This window comes from Coturnix japonica, chromosome 5, assembly GCF_054131305.1.
Source record: "Coturnix japonica strain WE chromosome 5, WE-NBRP24, whole genome shotgun sequence".
NCBI lineage: Eukaryota > Metazoa > Chordata > Aves > Galliformes > Phasianidae > Coturnix > Coturnix japonica.
The window spans coordinates 17067583-17086358 of NC_140667.1; the positions used below are offsets into that span (position 1 = coordinate 17067583).

General features: G+C 33.5%; 1 protein-coding gene across 9 annotated transcripts in view; it reads left to right on the top strand.

The window, feature by feature from the left end:
* Window positions 1-17233, top strand: part of PDE3B (phosphodiesterase 3B) — a 72804-nt gene extending 55571 nt beyond the window's left edge. For 8 of the 9 annotated variants that reach the window (XM_015864077.3, XM_085550156.1, XM_085550159.1 and 5 more), the window contains 13 exons: window positions 2038-2180; window positions 3673-3779; window positions 5297-5498; window positions 6010-6083; window positions 6559-6662; window positions 7416-7550; window positions 9714-9825; window positions 11525-11638; window positions 12102-12301; window positions 13405-13608; window positions 14015-14176; window positions 14633-14879; window positions 15168-17233. In XM_015864077.3, the coding sequence (XP_015719563.2) occupies window positions 2038-2180; window positions 3673-3779; window positions 5297-5498; window positions 6010-6083; window positions 6559-6662; window positions 7416-7550; window positions 9714-9825; window positions 11525-11638; window positions 12102-12301; window positions 13405-13608; window positions 14015-14176; window positions 14633-14879; window positions 15168-15388 (2025 nt within the window). In that variant the 3' untranslated portion in view covers window positions 15389-17233. The remainder of the gene's footprint in view (window positions 1-2037; window positions 2181-3672; window positions 3780-5296; window positions 5499-6009; window positions 6084-6558; window positions 6663-7415; window positions 7551-9713; window positions 9826-11524; window positions 11639-12101; window positions 12302-13404; window positions 13609-14014; window positions 14177-14632; window positions 14880-15167) is intronic. The other variant, XM_085550153.1, reaches the window with a different exon arrangement.
* The last annotated feature ends 1543 nt before the right edge of the window (window positions 17234-18776 follow it).

The following is an 18776-nucleotide window of genomic DNA, read 5'->3' on the forward strand; positions in this document are numbered from 1 at the left end:
AGATAGCTAGCTTAGTATCTTGGAGTCAGATAAACTGGATCACGAGCCAGATTCAGTACATGTGCTGAATCCTTCTTTCAGTATTATGCTAACACATGTGCTTGTTTGAGGGAGTAGACTTCTCTGCTGTCAGGGATTTTCAGCTGTGCTCCCCATGTTGCAAGAGAGTCCACTGGACACAGGAGTCCATTCTAAGCCTGACAGCGCATAGTGCTCAATGTTGCGTTGTGACCAAAGTCTGGACTCAGACAACTTGCTGCCTTTTCTGGGCTAAATGCCCAGCCTGCAAGAATTTTTCGAACCTTGCTTTACAGTTTCAGCTATTTTCTCTATTTTCTTGCAGATTATCTCGAGGCACGAGTCCATTATATTTTGTTAGACAATTTACAGGTGCTGCATACCCTTGCTGCCTACTTAACTGCTTCCAGCATGTACTTTTCCAGCTTGTATTTGACTGATTTCAGACCTGCCTTTGATTTTGTTTAACTTCTGTATAGTAAATCACTCTACAAGAGTGGCTTAATTAACACCTTTATTGCCTGTGCATCTGTTGCTCTAGTGCAGAATTGGTGTAACTGGTTTCTTTAATTTGGAGAAAATATATTCCTCTGGTTCTCATTCTAGTAGGGCTGCTTAAGGACTACTACAGGTTTCTGTGGAGGTAGTGGTCTTGTTCTGCTTATACAGTTCCACTTTTCTGGCTCTGACTATTGCTTTTTGCAGCAAAGCAAACAGGGTCAAGGTACATCTTATAGCAAGGTCTCAGAGCAGTCTGACGTTTCGGGGTCAGAAACTAATTTTTTTGTGTTAATACTTTTCCATTATTTGAAGTATATGGTAGCGAATGAAGTAAGATGTTTGACCACTCAATGAAACTTAAAAGTGTGAGGTCATAATTTCTGCTAGACCTTTTGAAGTTAATATCCGAGGGTCACTTGTCCTCATATGTGATCCTGCAGACCTTACTCAATACTACAAATATTCTTTTTAAATTCTTTGTTCAAAACATTCTTTTTCTTGACATTGGGTTTTGATTTGATTTTATTTTTTTTTCCTTATTCCACTTATCTGAGTTATGTGGAGCGGTACCTTCTTCCCCAGGTTGAATGGACATATCAAAGGTTGAGTTAAACAAGTGGATTGTGGACTGAAGGGAGTCAGATTTCTTAAATGTGGTTAGAATACAATATATAGGTTTTTATGTGCAGTAAATGCAGATAAACCAGAACTAGCTTTGCAGTTTGAGTTCAATGATCCTATTACGTCTATTACTTAAGTTATCTTAATTACCATGTAAATGTTGCACACATTTCTGAGTGTAGCTCAGTAAGATAGAGAGCAAATAAATCCTGAGTTATATCTATATAGGACCATTTGGGAATCACAACAATGATCCTCTGTTTATGGGCTACAGCATATCTAAAGTAACAGCTTCAAGGCTGGGACTGGGGAGGTGTCTGGGAAGCCTCTTTGGTGCTATGAAAGTGGTGTGGGAATAGAGAGAAGCCTTCAGGTACCAGGGCTGGCCCTGTGTCAGCTTTTCTTTATTTTCCACAATAGTTGTCAATTTTTGTTATCTGAGTTACTGAAATCTGAAGTTATTCTAGGTGCTGGAAAGCTGATTATGTAGCTGTGTGATTGAGCTGAGTAGAAAAAATTATCCATAGCCCTACAGCAATTGGCTGTCTCTACAAGATCTCAATTTCTGGAAGCCACTGAGGAGTAATAGTTGAACCACGTGGATTTCAAAGCACAAGTACCTTCACTTAAATTAATTTCAAGCAAATAAAAGAACACAAATTAAACTACAAAACCACCACCACCAATGAAATATAACTCTTTGCAATAAGCTGAATAATTTTGAAATACATCTTTTTTATTTTCTTTATCAGTAAGAATAAAGATGAAATACTGTGCTTCTTATTTTACCATAAACAACAGTAGTGTCATATCCTATCTTCTGAAGGAAAAAAAATGAAGTCTTTAGTATCTAATTTCAATTACATCAATTTCAACTCTAATGAAATTATTCAACAGGGATTAATTAGCAGGAATAGCCTGCCAACACCACAGCTGAGACGATCTTCAGGAGTTTCTGGTATTCCACCTATAGAGTCACAGTCTTCTAAATGGGAACGGAGTAACAGTAAGAGATCTCATCAGGACTATAATGTGTCAAGGTAAGCACCTAACAGGATTTTAAGGGTAGAATAATAAACACTGCCTTTCAGAAATGTTCATATCTGTAATGGTGTAAGTATCTAAGATAGAACCTTATACTTAAATTGTGTCTTCAAATTCTGACAGTTTAAATTCAAAAACATATCAAGTTAATAATGTACTGTACTTTCATAACTCTGGCCTCAAGGAGAAATTAAGTCATTTTGAGGCTGAATGGCTTGTACCATCGTGATGACTGGGACTGAATATCAGTTTTGGTAGGAAACAGCAACAACAACAAAAAAGTAGTCAAAATAAATTACTTTGTTTTGCAGTTGTATAACCTGTTAATGATTATTGACTTCCTCTTTTTCCTTTCAGTTGAGATTTAAAATTATGCATGTTTTAAACGTATTGAAAACTTGTTTCCTAATTAAAAGGATTATATGACATTCTTGTGTTTGGTAGCCACTGTTGCATGCATGTGTAGCAGTGTTTATTATTCATGCGCTTATCCAGCAAACATTAAGGCATGCTAAGAAAGCTTTCTCATCAATATAATGCATAAATAAAAAATAATACTATTTTCCCATTCTAAAACAAAATAATTAGATTCACTGAAATTATTTCCACTGCAGATTTCGTGCATGCAGTTGCTTTTAATTGTACATCACATCTCTGTTTAGTGCAGGAAATGTTTAATTGGAATTTAGGAGTGTAATTCCAGGCCTACAACAGCAGATGGCATAACTTATCAATCAAGTTAACAATACAAGTATTGGAGTTGGCAGTTAAAAGCAGCCTTATTTCTAAGATATTTAATAATTTCATGTATTATGTAAAACTGATTTGAGAAGCATGCTGTAGCTGCCTAAGATTGTATTTGCAATGTAAACAGTATTTTAAAAGCTTTTAGATCTATTAAAAAGTAGCTGGCTTTGTTAAAGCATATGTTGTTGTATCAGATATTATCACTAATGAATAAATTTACACATCATTGCATAATATTTAGTGGTGAGATTTATAGGACTTATGCAAAAAAAATGATTCAACAAATTCCAATTACTTTCCATAGTATTCCTTGAAAAAACAAATGGTTGTGAAAGCATTATTCAGTGCCCTGTGGAGAAGTCTAGCTGATAAACAAATACAATTGCTCAGATAGATATTGGACCCTTTCTAGACAATGTTCAAAAAAAGTAAATATAATTTTTGGAAGAAATCAACAGTTGTCTGAATGCCTTCAGTGTGCCTTGTTAGTACTACATAATATTTTCTATTACTTTTGCACAATATGTGTAAGTTTAGTAGAGGTTTGTTGTCTATCTGATCTTGAACTTGATTTCTTTCTAGTACTTGTTTTTTATTTGAATGGTAGTGGAACCCTATCAGAGCAGTCTAGACATCTTGCAAGTATTTTATTTGATAATAGCGGAATGCAAAGTAGGAAAGAAGGAAAACTCTCGCTGGTTGAACTTCTGGTTTTGACTTCCTTGTTTGTTTATAATTCAGCCAAGGATCTCATTCAAATGGGTCTTTTGGTGCAAACTTGCTGACGATACCAAAACAAAGATCATCATCTTTGACATTGCCTCACCATATAGGTCCCAGACGAGCAGGTAAGACTGACATCCTGCCATCAGGCTGTGTAAATTGCATAAAGTAGTAAGTATTTTTTTTATTTTTATTTTTTTTCATGCAAATGTAACACTAACATAACATCAGCATGTTCTGTATCTTATAAGAATATACATTATATGTCATTTTATATTGCCAAGAATACTCAAAATTACAGTTAACATCAACTTCGTATAAAGTTCAGATATTTGTCTAACGCTATGAATCTGCACAATGTTGTGTTTGGCCTGGTTGGTAATTGTCAAAATTTGCCAAGTTCACATTCTTTAATAAGGAACCCTATTTTTTATTTTTATTTTTTCTGTTAGTACTACAGCTTTTTGTAACAGAACGATGTTATTTAGACACTGTGGACTTAAAAATAGTCCTTTAGAGCACTTGATTTCTATACTTAAGGCTTGTGAGGCAATTCAGGGTGGTCCTTGATACTGTTTGAGATATATATCCTATAGATCCTGTATTTAAGGGCAATCGGTGCCTACTGTATATCCTTTTAGTCATTTGTTAACATGCAGTGCATAATCACAATGGTTACAATCAAATTTTTGTTTTGTTGTTTGCAGGAGAATAAGTAGTTCAGCTATGGGGCACCCACAGCACACTTATTTTGCTCTTTGAGCCTTTGGCAAAGGGCACTTTTTTTCTCTTTGATAAGAGATTGTTTACAATGGCTATAAGTCACTTGGTGCACTCATAGATGACCCATCTTTTGCAAGTTTTTGCAAAGGAGAGAGCTGATACTTTGGCTTAATGCAAAAAAAATGTTTTAAAATCACAGCAGGTATATAGTAATCAAAGCATGATTTTACAGGCTTTCTTTCCTGGATTTCCTGAAGCTCAGGAATGGGGAGTTATGTGTTTGTAAGCAAGATTGATTTTGTTGTTTTGTTTTTTAAATGCTGATTTACCCATGAACAAGCTTTAGGGTTGTTTTATTTTTGTTCTGTTTCATTTGTTTGTTTAGATTGCATTACTAGGCAGATTTGAATGGATTGTCATAGCATTATTGAAAAGGAGCATCACTATTAATAATGGCCAGTATCTGTCCACTTTAATCACTAGCTTCAAAGGCATAATTACAACTTTTTTTTCTTGCTTTGTTTTTAAAAGTGTCTCGAGCCTTTTTTTCCCCTTAATCACAAAACAATGAAGAAAAAGATTTTCCTCAGGCCAGTTACCAAAAATGAAATGGTTTTGCTCATTTGTTCTGGAATATTTAAATACAAAAATATGAATCAGAAAAGGAAATGGAAAGCTTCAACAATTGCTTAAAGCTTTCCAGATGTTGTACCACCTTATGTAGACTACTGCTTCATTTGTGTGACCTAGACCATGTGGAATATTTGTAGCGCTCAAAACTTGGAATAAGTCTTGTTGATCTATGTGTATTTACTTCCATGTTCTTTACAATATATAAACGTTCTTGTTTAACTCCAGTCTTTTTGAGCAGAAGTGGTTTTACTGTAATGTGTTCACAATGCTATGTTTGTTTTGGAAGGTGCTTCTCCCAGCCTGAGTCCCTTGGGTTCACCTACTCACGGATCTGTCTCCAGTGGCAGCTGGTCACCTGTAGAATTTCCTGATACTGCTGATTTTCTTACAAAACCAAGCATTAACATCAATAAGCCTCCGGCACACACATACACTTCTGCAGATTATCAGCAGCAAGTTAAAACACCCGTGGGTTATGTGTGTAGCAGGTACTGTAAACCGTTACATTTTCACTAACTCAGTGTGTTGAAAATCCTGACAATATTTTCAGAAAAAAAGAAAAATAATGTATTATTTATTGGGATGGGAGAAAAGGCATATCATAAAAAATTTTGTTGCCCAGGGAACTGCAGAATGCTGCATGTGTACAACTGAACTGAAATGGTAGGAAGAACAGCAGTTACTGTGGAGTAACAGTATTTTACAGACTTTAGAGAATAATTTCCTGTTTGGGATCTTAATTCTGTATGTCTAAACACTTTCTAAATAATTAGCCTTACTTTGTTAACTTGAATCCAGAGGAGATGGTAGCTGATTATTTTCAAAGTACAAGTTAAATCTGTGTGTATTTAAATAGAGAAAGTACTCATGGTCATGTGGTGGAGGAACCTTGAAAAGCATTCCTTTTAAAGGAAAGTAATTTGCAGATATTTTTCAATAGAACATAGCAATAGAAGAAAAATCCTGAATGTTTTAAATATATCTCATGTATTCTATAAGCTGTGGACGTCAGATATTCAAGCCTGTTTCATCACTAGAGGAAGAATTTGCGGAATATAAAGACAAAAAATCAGGTGGGATTTTGAAAATACATAAATACTTGTGGTTTTTTTTTCCACTAAATCCAATTAAATTAATATTTTCCTATGTCTATATTAAATTGTACTATAATTTTTAAGTAATTTTCTATCCATATATTTTATTTCAATTGATATGGTTGATATAATCTAAAATATTGACTATTTCAGAGTAAGAATAACAGGGTACCAGTTGTATTTTAGTATTTCAAAATGTCTCTACCATCTCAGCTGAACTTAACACTGAAACCATTTGTGCAAGTAAAAAGTCATGCTACCTTTTCTATATCTTGAAATATGTTTTGTAATATATTTCCGCCTTTACAACTTTATTGTTTTTAAATTCTTAAATAATTGGTTTAGAAACAAGCTATTTCTTTTGTGAAGAGATCTGTACAAGTTAAAGAATTATTAGGCATGAATGTATTTTACAAATAAATTATTGATATAGTAATTATCTATTTATTTTAAGGTGAAGTTGGAAGCGCTGGTCTCTCAAAAGAGACTTACCACCGTACAGAGGAGACAAAAGACGAAAAGAAAGAAATAATTACTCAAACACAAAATAATTCACCTGTAAGTACACAATTGCAAAAGAACTTGCAGTAACTTATGTCAGTGGAGTATTTATTTATCAGTTGTAACATGCTGTAAAGAGGTTTTTGCATCACTAACAGTTGTCATGTCTGAAAGGACATGGGGTGGCACCGATTTGTTTTATAAATATATGTTTACAATTAATAATAGGATCTTTCTATGTTCCATAAATTTCACTAGCAAATGACAAGATAATGAACAAAAATTCATGCAGTTCCCTAAAAATAATTTTTCTGGAGTTAATATAGATAGTATATATAAATACTAATTGCATAGTATTTTCTCCTGGAAGTTTATGAAGTATGTGGCAGTTTCAGTGAAACTACCAGTGTTCACGCAGTGCAATATATTGGAAGTGCAAGAAGACAAAGTGCTTTTTGAGCTTTACTGGTATTTTGAGTCTTCACAACACCTTTTTAAAGCTAGTTCAGCTTTAATTCTCAAAGCTCAGTATGTGTTTTGGTACCCTATGCCTTTTTGCTTTGTTTTATTAACTCAGTTTGTTTTAAAGACTGTGATAAAATAATTATCACCATCTCAGGAAGCTTCCCCTAAGTATGAAAAGTGCATTGTTATTTGTAGTGTTGAAATATTATTTTCTCATAGCCACAGATATGGCATCATTCAACAAATTCAGTAATGGTTTATAATCATTGCAGGGTTTTTTGGTCGTTATTGTTGGCAAATTAGTTTTCACTCTTATTTTAGAACTGATTAAGCTCTTTTTTGCAGATGGTGCAGAGTCCTAAACTGGAAACTATGATAACAGAACATGATTCCCTGATGGAGAAAATGAACAATTGGAATTTCCAAATTTTTGACCTTGTGCAAGAAATGGGAGACCAGTCTGGAAGGATCCTTAGCCGGGTTTGTTGTCTTCTGTTATACAAGGAATAGGGAGGATGACTGAAACTGTTATGCCTTTATATTAATTTAAACCTTGAAGAAATTTTACATTCAGCGTATATTTGAAAACTAAGTTGTGAATTTCATTTTTCATGTACTCCATCTTACTGTAAACCATAAAAAGTGCTTTGTTTATAGACAAATTGCTCCAAATTGGCTGAATTTTGTTTTCAGTTTAAAATATGTTCGGTTTATAGTTATTGGAATAGGTTTGTAGTAATGTGCCATTTCCTACAAAATTTTTTTCCTGCTTTCAGAATTGCCACCTTGTTTGTCAACCATTTCCTTTTTTCTTTATTTCAGTAAAATATTTCTGCCAGAGCTGCACCTGTGGGTGAAGAGAAGTGATCTTTTAGGCAGTATTTTGCCTCTTGATCCTAGAAAAAATGGGATTTTTTTTTTCCATCCTGCTTTCTGCATGTAGTATCCCTTTTATCTCTGACATGCTATTAAGCTCTTTGGTGCAGTTTAATGTTGTGCTGAAGCCAATCTAATGGCGAGTGCAAAAGAATGAACCTGTTTGCTCTTCGCCAGACTTTCTCATTTATCAGTGTCACCTATAAACTTCTGTCTCTTTCTTTATAATGGATTTAGGAATTATGGGGTTATAGTGTGAGCTGGATTAGGTTCTGATCCAAAGATTAAATGCTTTTTACTTGCTGATATCTTAATTTTCTAAGTATTCTATCCTGACTTAGAATGCATGTTTCTCTTGGTTTAAAGGTAGTGTTATGAGCAAGCAATTGGAGGGAAGAAAACAGGTTAGAAGTAGTCAGGTGCAGGTGGAAAAACAGACTGGCACCTATGCTGAATTCAGGAAAAAACAATGGGGATAATTTAATTTTTTTCATTAGGTGCTATCTTTCCCAATCCACAAGCAATTATGGCTGTTACTTTAAGTCTTCAAGTAGGTGTTTTTTTCTTTTTCTTTTTTTTCTTTTTTTTACTTGTTTGAAATTGACAGGGCTTTTATCACCTCAGTTATTGGCTGCTTTTAATGTGCAGTATAGAATGCCACAATCCATTTTTGAGTGGTATTTTTGTAGTTGTATTGATCCATACTGCCTGGCATTTCATTTTTGTGCAACCTATAAGATAGTTCAAACCTGTAAGTAGTTCCGTGTGCAGGTTTCTATTTAACCAGAATTCATGTATCAGTTCTTCCTGGACTTATGTGTATGTGTTTTCTCTCTCCTCTTCCCCAGTCCTTTTGTCTGCTATACTATAGGCATATGATGTGTATTATGGTTAAAATTGAAATAAAAACTGCATTTTTATCATTATTAGCTGTAAGATTCATAGACTGGGTATGTGTAAAGGAAATGTTTAGGACAGCTGAAAGGGGGGACATTCCTTCATTTTGCTCTTCTGTGGTTTTGAGAACCTCCTTCATTTTAGAGCTTGTTCACTCTCAAGTGGCTGCATAGGAGCTGGCAAAAAAAAAAAAGAAAAAAGAAAAGCAGTGTTTTACTTTAAAAAGCTTTATCAATATTTGGAGTCTTAAAATGCTTTTATGTCTTTGTAGTCATCATACTCTACTCATACACTTCAGTATTTTTGTACTGTATGTACATGTGTGGATGTTCTGAGGATATTTTGTTAGTTTTGGATAGGTTTGTTAAAAAATACCTGAGATTTGAATAGAAGAGAGAATTTATTTTCCAAGGTCTCAAAAATAAATATGAAGTGTGATGTGGCTTCTTTTATTTCTTCTTGTATTAATGGACCTGCTACTATAGTTAGGTAACCTGAATTTTTGAGTAATAAGTAAGAATATAGATTTCTTCTGTTTAGGTCATGAGATAAAATGTGAGTTCTCTAATGTATTATGAAAAGTTTGGTGAATATTATTCAAATGATCAGTTGTGCATATAATAAGTAACAGAATGCAGGTTTTTTATTTAAGAGCATGATAAAAATACTTTCTTAAATTTTTGAATTAAAAATGATTACACATCTAACTGTATGACATGAACTTTCAGGCAAACTTTAATATCAGTAATTTTCAGCTCTGTCAGCAAGCAAAATTTTTAAAGATGAGGATATTTTTAGAATTGAAAAAGCTCAAGATGCTCAGCTATTGTGATGTTTTCCAGGCTAAAATTCATTTTAATATATGTTTAGGTAACTTACACCTTGTTTGAAGACACTGGTTTGTTTGAGATTTTCAAAATCCCAATTAAAGAATTCATGAATTATTTCTGTGCACTGGAAAATGGCTACCGAGATATTCCCTGTAAGTAATATCCAATTGTATATGTTTTTTCTTTTATATTTATGAATTTCCTTGAGGTATATTAATATTCAGTATGAAGGTATACAACATATTTTTATATGATATATTTGTATGATATATCTGTCAAAATTTAGCAAGAAAAAAAAAAGAAGCAAGAAACACAACCAAAATACCAACAAACAAAAACCCTCCAAGGCTAGGCTTGTTAACATAAAGGTTGAATATAGTCTTAAAGATTTTGAATGAGTAGTTCAAACAAAAATACTGAAGTCAGTAGGAGAACCTCAGCTGATTGAACAGAAAATTGGATTAGGGCTGTAACTGAAGAATGAGAAAGAACTTTGACTTTAATCATTCATCAAATGATTAAAATTAAGGTTGCCAGCTTTAAAATAAATAAATTAATAAAATCATGTCGCAGATATGAATGCCTTGTAGCCATCACTGACTGGAAGGTTACTTAATCCATTCCAGATTTTCAGGTAGGATGAAGTGTGCTTAGGGCTTGTTTGATTTTTATCTCACTTTTTTCATAAAAGCATTCAATGATAGTGTCTACTACCAGTTAAAATGCAATCTTTTCCTGAATTTTTGAGATTTCCTTTATAGTAAATATGGTCCATTAGATATTTCACTGTTATTGATCCTTTGTGGGAGATAGATGGATCATTTGTCCACTTGTATTTAGGGAATTTTCTTCCATTTTGAAGGTCTGTCAAATCCCTTCTTGTACACAGAGTTCTAATTTTCTGTAGTAAATCCTTTTTCTCTATGCTTACCATTTCTTCCAGATCTTCATTGGAGAAGGCAGATCCAAAAGTGGCAGAATAAATACTATCAGATTTTCATATAGTGCATCTTTTAATAGTATGTTTCATTTTATAAACAGTCAGTGATCCTCTTTAGATCCGTTCTACAGCATACAACAAGCAGTGTTAGAGTCTATTACTAGTATAATTTTAACAAAAACAGATGATATATCAAATATAGTCATAATTATATGGATATTAGGTTCAGTTCTGACTTGGATTCTTACTAATTTGATTGATTAGTCCTTGTAATTACTTTTCTAAACTGCTTTTTCCCTGGGTCCTTCTGCAAAAAATAGAACACTGAAAAAGTTAATGATGTGTTTAATAAAAGATGATGGAGGAGCTGTTTTTATATGAATAAAATTATTATGTACCATGTCAACAAGTTGCTCAATTGAGTTAGTTCCAGTTTTTCTGTATGTAATTCCTTTTTCTGGTCTTGTTTCTCCACATTTTAATGTAAGTTAAATAACCATAGATATTTGTTCTGGTATTTTCATGTCTTACTGCATTTTTAATTTAACATTCTTCTTTTATAAGATGTATAGGTGTCATGTCTTATACAAAGTATAAACACATTTAAGTGTTAGCTGACTTCTTGTGTGTGTTTGTGGAAACTGTTTACAGTAAGTTTACAACTCAGATCAAGAAAAAGAAAGAATGAGAAAGCAGCATTGAATAAAGAGTCATGAAGATTGAAAGGCAAATATAAAGTATTATGTCTGAGTAAAAATTGAAAAACGCTACGAACGGTTTTGTGTTGGTTCTTTTCTTTTTCTTCCAAGGAAAAAAAAATAGTTGTGTGTTTTAAAACAATTTAAATGCAAAAACTTCAGTAATGAGTGTGTTGAGTAATTCACCTACCTAATTTATTTTTTAATTTTCAGATCACAATCGTATACATGCCACAGATGTTCTTCATGCAGTGTGGTATCTGACCACACGGCCCATTCCCGGATTTCAGCAAATTCATAATGAGCATGTACTGGCTGCTGATATGGGTATGTATCCTCAGAGCTTACTTCTGTTCTTTTACATTAAGAATGTTTTAATGAAATCACAGTGCGTTGAACAAAACCACTAATTATCCTTATCACTCAAGTGTTTTTTATATGACAGTACTATTATACTATACTATATAGACAGTGCATACTATTCAGAAGTAAAATGCAATTGATTTTAGTATAATTATTAGAAGAATTGGCTTGTTAGCCATCTAAACTGTTTCACTCAAGTTTTCTATGCTAAATGAAACTTCTGTATGCTGCTATAGTCAGCACGTTTTTAGCACTTGAAATATGTGTAATGTCTTGAAATAGCAAGAGCTTTCCATGAACTTGTAAGATTTTTGGTAACCCTGTTGGACAACACGTGGTATTGTTGGATTTACTTCTTACTGGCCTTTTCAGTTGTGCTTCAGAATTGCTGGTTTACATAAAAACAGTAATTCAATTTTTTTCTTAGATGAAACTGGTGGCGGTGTTCCTGATCAAGTCAGCTATATTTCTTCAAAAAGCTGTTCTGTGACTGATGACAGTTACGGGTGCCTGGCATCAAACATTCCTGCCTTGGAATTGATGGCTTTATATGTGGCAGCTGCCATGCACGATTACGATCATCCTGGTCGTACAAATGCTTTTTTAGTAGCTACAAATGCACCACAGGTAAGAAATTATTTAATCAGAAAATTATTTCTATCTGCAAGGAGAGTAGTAAAAATTATTTTCTTCTGTGTCCCTAATATTGCCTGTGTAGCAATCATTTGCTCAATTTAAGGCTCAGAGAAATAAATTTGAATTTACTTGCCTTAAGTTTTCCTTGATAAATTCTCATGTATTTTGTGTGCATTGATTGTACATGTATGAAAATCATTCTCAATTTAAAAAGCTATAAATAACTTAAATCTATGTAGATTATAGTAAAAGATAATTCAAAGAGTGCTGGTTCTAGGATGGTCTAAGCAGGTAAAGATATATTGCATTTTGCAAGTCCTACAAAATCATACCGATTTCTGCAATTACCTTAAAAATGTGAGTTATTCTTGTAGCTTAATGAATTGCATTGCCTAAACTCTGTACTTCATACTTATCTGTTGTGGGAAGCAGCCATTATTTTTAAGGGTGAATGAGTAAATTAAGAGAAAATCAGCAAGAAATCCTTGTTTTCATCTCCTATAACCAGCTTTATTAGAAAAGGGCATAGAAAGAAAGAAAGTTTTCTTCAGGTTCTAAAAGCTAAAGATGAATAAGGTGAAATAAAGCAAAGCCAAAATAAATGAATAAATAACCAGGGATAGGAGAAGGAAAATCACTGAATAAAAGATATCTGAACTGCATAGGGGAGTAGTGATTGAGGGGGAAAAAATACTGATTACTGATTGTGGTGGTTTGTGTCTCTGAAGTTTGAGAAAAGAAACATGTATAATGATATCAATAATAATAGTAAATCTGAAACCGATACAAATTGTGAGGTTTTGTTTTTGTTAGTGTATGGCCTGTACAGATTACTAGTAATGTGTTGTCTCCATTTTAAGTGGCATGTATGTCTAGAAGCACCAATGGAAATTTAAAAGACCTTTAGAGAACTTAAAGAAAAGCTTTTACTACTTGGCTTTTTTCCCCCTCTCATCTGCCATTTCTTTCCCCTATAACCCTCAAAACTAGAAGGCAAAACATCAGAAAAACATCTTGTTAGTGACTAATCCTTAAGCTTCAGAATATTATGTTCTAAATCTTAAGTCTGTTATTTATGATCTGTTCTTTTGTAGGCTGTTCTTTACAATGACAGATCAGTCTTAGAAAATCACCATGCTGCTTCTGCCTGGAATCTTTTCTTATCACGACCAGAATACAACTTTTTATCAAATCTTGATCACGTAGAGTTCAAGCGTTTTCGTTTCTTAGTGATTGAAGCAATCCTTGCCACAGATCTCAAGAAGCATTTTGATTTCCTTGCAGAATTTAATTCCAAGGTTAGTTACATTTTACTGCCTGCTCTGAGCTGGTTGTGGTATACCGATGTTTGCGTTGCCAATGGATATTTGTTGATACTAAACAATTGTACTTAAAACTTTAACCTATTGAGTTGATTTAAAAAATGCAAATGTGCTGTTTTCTTGAAACAAAACGTTTTATGCTGGTTAATAGATTGTCTGGCTGGCCTTCCAGACCCACAGTAGGCTCCAATCTTATTTCAAAGACTGAAAACGACTTTTTTGACTATATTAAGATTATACATACATACATACATATATACATACATACATATATATATATATATATATATATATGATAAAAGTGTCTTGGTGCAGGGCCTAACAATATAACACCCATAAATAGTTTGAACTTAATTTTTCAAAATATATATGCTCAACCCAGGTCAATGATATCGACAGTCATGGTATAGAATGGAGCAATGAAAATGATCGCCTGCTTGTCTGTCAAATATGCATCAAACTGGCAGATATCAATGGCCCAGCAAAAGTTAGAGAGCTGCATCTGAAATGGACAGAAGGCATTGTTAATGAATTTTATGAACAGGTAGGTGTTGAAAGTATGCATGATTTAATTAGAGGCAGATGATCAATTCTTGATGCTATTAAATGCGTAACTAATATGAACATTATTCTTTGTCAGAATAAAGTCAAATAAAGTATTTCCATCTCCTTTTACTGAATACTGACAAGTTATTTTTATGTGAAGTATACTAATGTAATCTTTAACTTTCTATTAGTTCTGTTAGAAGCCTGAAGATAAGCTCCCCACAAATGCTGTCAATTTTTGAGATATTGTGAAGGTGAAGGGAGGACTGTGAGATGTGCAATCTTAAAATATCTTTTCATGATTGTTCTAACTACATTTTCATTAGTTTAGTCAATATTACTATTGCCTTTGGTAAAAAGATGCAATCAGCTTTGTTTACTTATCTCCTCAAAATCAAAATTTAAAGTTAATATTTTGAGAAATTCTGGTTTATTTTTGTAATCTCTTTTTCAGGGTGATGAAGAGGCAAGTCTTGGATTACCTATAAGTCCTTTCATGGATCGTTCTTCTCCACAGCTTGCAAAACTGCAAGAATCTTTCATCACTCACATAGTTGGCCCTCTCTGTAATTCCTATAATGCAGCAGGGCTGCTTCCAGGGCAGTGGGTTGATGAAGAGGAGGATGCAGAAAGTAATGAAGATGATGATGGAGCTCAGTTGGAGAGTGATGATGAAGAAATAGAAAATGAACCCATTTTAAGTAAGATTTTATACTTGAGTTGGTACCTGGTTTTCTTTTACTAGATTCAGGCATAACAACAATGACTAAAATCATGCTGTTCAAATATTGTAGCTATGTTGATTATCCTTATAAAACTAATCACTATCCTTATCCACATTGCTATTCAAATATTGTAAGTTTCTGTAGGTTTTGCCTCAAATTTAAATCTCCTTTTCAACACGACATTATTTTGTGTGTGTGTGTGTGTATAAGATGTCATCTCTTTGAATCTCAAAAGAATAAAATATGTCGCTTTAAATTTTACAGAAGCTCAAAGAAAAAAAGGTAGAAGAATATTTTGTCAGCTAATACACCATCTCAGTGAAAATCACAAAATATGGAAGAAAGCAATTGAAGAAGAAGAGAAAGCAGAGGAAGCTAAACTGCTCACAGAGATCTCATCTTTACCTCAAGCAGATGAAATTCAGGTTATTGAGGAAGCTGATGAAGAAGATGAGCGGCAGCTAGGAGAAGAAAAGACATGCTGAGTAAACTCCAGTTGTGTTCAGTACGATGATAGGAAGTCCTATTTTTTTTCACTGTGCAGACTTTAGCCTGATGCATTTCACTTAAAATTGAAAGGCCTTAATACTGTGAGAGGATTCTTTCTGCTTCAGTGGAATCCCACTCCTATGCACTTTCACCACACAGAATACAAAACTTTATTCTAAAATTAAGTATTGTATACCCAGATGCAAAGTTCTTTATGCCTTAGTTGGTATAACATATCCTGATACAATGCTGCCTTGCTAAATATGGAACTCTTATTTTCCTAAAGGTACCTACAATTTTTAGATACATTCATTGACTTCAGTTACCAAAGTGGCAAAAACTTTTTGCTAACAAGGATGTTTGATGAATTCTAATATTGTCTTCAGTTGTGTATTTCATGTTGTTTTTGAACATGAATAAGAAAAATCTGTGCCTATGTGAAAACCATATTCCTGTTGCAGTGCAAGCCTGTTGTGGGGTGCCTACTTTATTGCAATCGTGTGCTTAACGTAGTCATCTCAGAGCAACTGTTCAAGGACTGTGACAGAAATGCTAAATTTTGATACTTGTGGTTTAAAGAAAAAAAAAAAAAGGGAAAAAAAAAATTCAGGTGCATCAATTTATGATGCTTTTTATTCTTGTGCATAATCTGATGGTTTGGGTTTTTTTATTTTGCAGAAAATATTCAGGTTTGCAGTGGGTGTTCATTGAATATGAGGCCATTCTCATCTGTTGTCTTGCTGTTTTGTGGTAAAACATTAAAAATATGTTCAGCTACTTAAATTATTAAGGGATTTTATTCTTCTAGTGATAATGCTCTATTTCCTGCCCTTACTCAGGTTCCTGTTTAAAAAAAACAACAAGTCAACGACACAATAGATTTTATCTTGCACCAATTTCTGGTATTAAATTGTAAAGAAATAAGATGATATTTCATTTATTCTTTGTATGTAAAACTTTAGGAGAATTAAAGATTTTCTTTTTTTAACAAAAGATAGAAATTACTGTTTCAAAGTGGCTAGTGTATTTTAATGTGCCTTACCTCTTTTCTTCCATCACAGACATAGCTTATGTTGCCTACAAGTTTGATCTGTGTCCAGAAATATACATATGGAAAGCAGAATGTGAAAGCTTCGGGTAAAGGCTCAGAGTAAGATCGACATCAATGTATATAGTAGATTTTAGATCATTTAGTAATAAAGTAAGAAGCTTAATCCACAGACCACATGAATATATAGTATAGGATCACTGCAATTGTAGTGCTAGTGGCAAAAATAAAAATGCATAAATTAAACTGCAAGTAAATAATCACCTTATGCAAGCCACAGGGAAAGCTAGTTTTAAAATGCACTTTTTAATAGTGTGCATTTATATGCTGTGCAGATGAATGGCATTAAAAGAATGCCCACGTTGCTAATGTATGTTAGCATGTTTTTGTTTACATTTATGTTACTTAGCTTGAAAAAGATGTAACATTTCTAAGGTAATCTTGTCTAAATTATTTTGTGCATGTTTCACGCAGTCTAATATCTATTCTGCTTTTTGGCCAGTTCAAATAACTGTGAAGGATTTCCCCACCCTTCCCCCCTTCTACTAATCAACTGTTTCTGGATTCACTTTCAAAGACTACTGAGGTGTGCTTTTTTTTTTCTTTCTTTTTTTTTTTTTTTAACCTTATCAATGCCAAATTCCCCTTTGCTGTCATAATTAATATCAGTTTTATATTTTAATTTTACTTATTTTATTCCATTTTCTTTTATTTGTTTTTTTGTAACATGTGAGCAGTGTTAAAACCAGATATTTCTGTCATCAATAAAATATGGCACTACTGAAGCTGGAAATTACTGATCACTCGCATGTATCTGATGTTTGCTGTTCATATATTTCCCTAACAAATAATTTGAAGATCCCATAAATTATGCTTGTTCCAATATACTGCTCTTAGCATTTTGTGTTTAGTCTGTGTACTTCTATGTTAAAAAAGGCACTTTAATACTACTTCGTTTAATTCTTGCATTACTGATGAAAGGATACAGATGTGCTTGTCTAAAGTTACTCTTAGTCTTTTGCATGACAAGTTAGCTATCTTTTAAAAAGAGTGTCATTAAAAATATTATGAAGAGAAAATAAGAAGGCAAAAATAGCATTTTATCTTTTACTAAAGCATTGACAGCAGTTATATCTGGTGACAACATTGCCAAAACTTTTCTTATTCCACTTTTGTCCTATATTCTTTAGAAATACTGAAGTCATTTTTAAGTTCAGAAAAAGGAGAGAAGCCTCAGTGTTTATGAATGTACACTTCTAATATAGACTTCCAATTAGATATTTTCAAATTACAATAGCTTGCTTCGATGCTTAGTTTTGTGAATGTGTTCAAAAGCATCTTAGAACATCTGTTTTTTATGCATACATAATATGTGACTTACTGTTTCCCTAGGAGTTAATGTCATCAAAGGTTGCTTCAGGGCATGTTTGCAGCAGTGGAGGTAACTTTAACTGAAGTGCTCTAATCTTTCAAAAGTATTGATGGGGAGTTATTTGAATGTTGTTTGAGCTGTTCTCAACAACACCTATCCTTATAAAGCAGGGTACACTCATTATGGTGGCAGGCTACTGGGAAGTTGCAACTAATTTTGATCCGTGATCACACTTCTATTCCATATCTACCAGGGTACACTAAGGAGCACAGAGAAGCACACAGAACACCTTTTAAATGTTTTCTTAAGCAACACTTGTTTCTTGTTTGATCAAGAAGCACGCTAAATTAGCTTACACTGAACTTTATTGTTACAGTAGATATCCTGATAATGTTTTCAGTTTTAAGTAAAACCTTCGCAGCACCTTTCCAGTCAAAACAGTCTACCACATCCTCATTGCCCTCGTCTACAGCATAGGTTGGATTATTTGCTCCAATGCATACAGTACACACAGAACTATACTATGAAGTTAGTTTCCAGTAAGGAGCCAATTCTCTCTACATCTCTGGAGACCTCTGAATGTTATGGTGGTACTAAACAGTAAAAAAAAAACTCCTTGCTTCCTCTTCCTGTGAGTTATTCCTTCACAGCAAAGTCAGATGGTGAGCTGAAGACTCAAGATGGAAGGACTGGTGTAACGTTACTTCAGGTGAGTTCCAGTTTACAGTGTTTGAGTAAGATCTTTTTTGCTATAGGCATAAAACAATTTTTTACTCTGAATGTCTTTCATTCAACTTGCTAATAAGAGGGTTCTCCTAGAGGAGAGAAATTCTTCACTCTGCTTTCAAACCACCCTTTTCAAGTGAAAAGGAATGGAGTGCATTTTCATGGGCATCAAGATTGGCTTTCAAACTCAACTCAGTGGCAGGTGAATCACCATTAGGAGTTAGAATTCAGGAGCTCA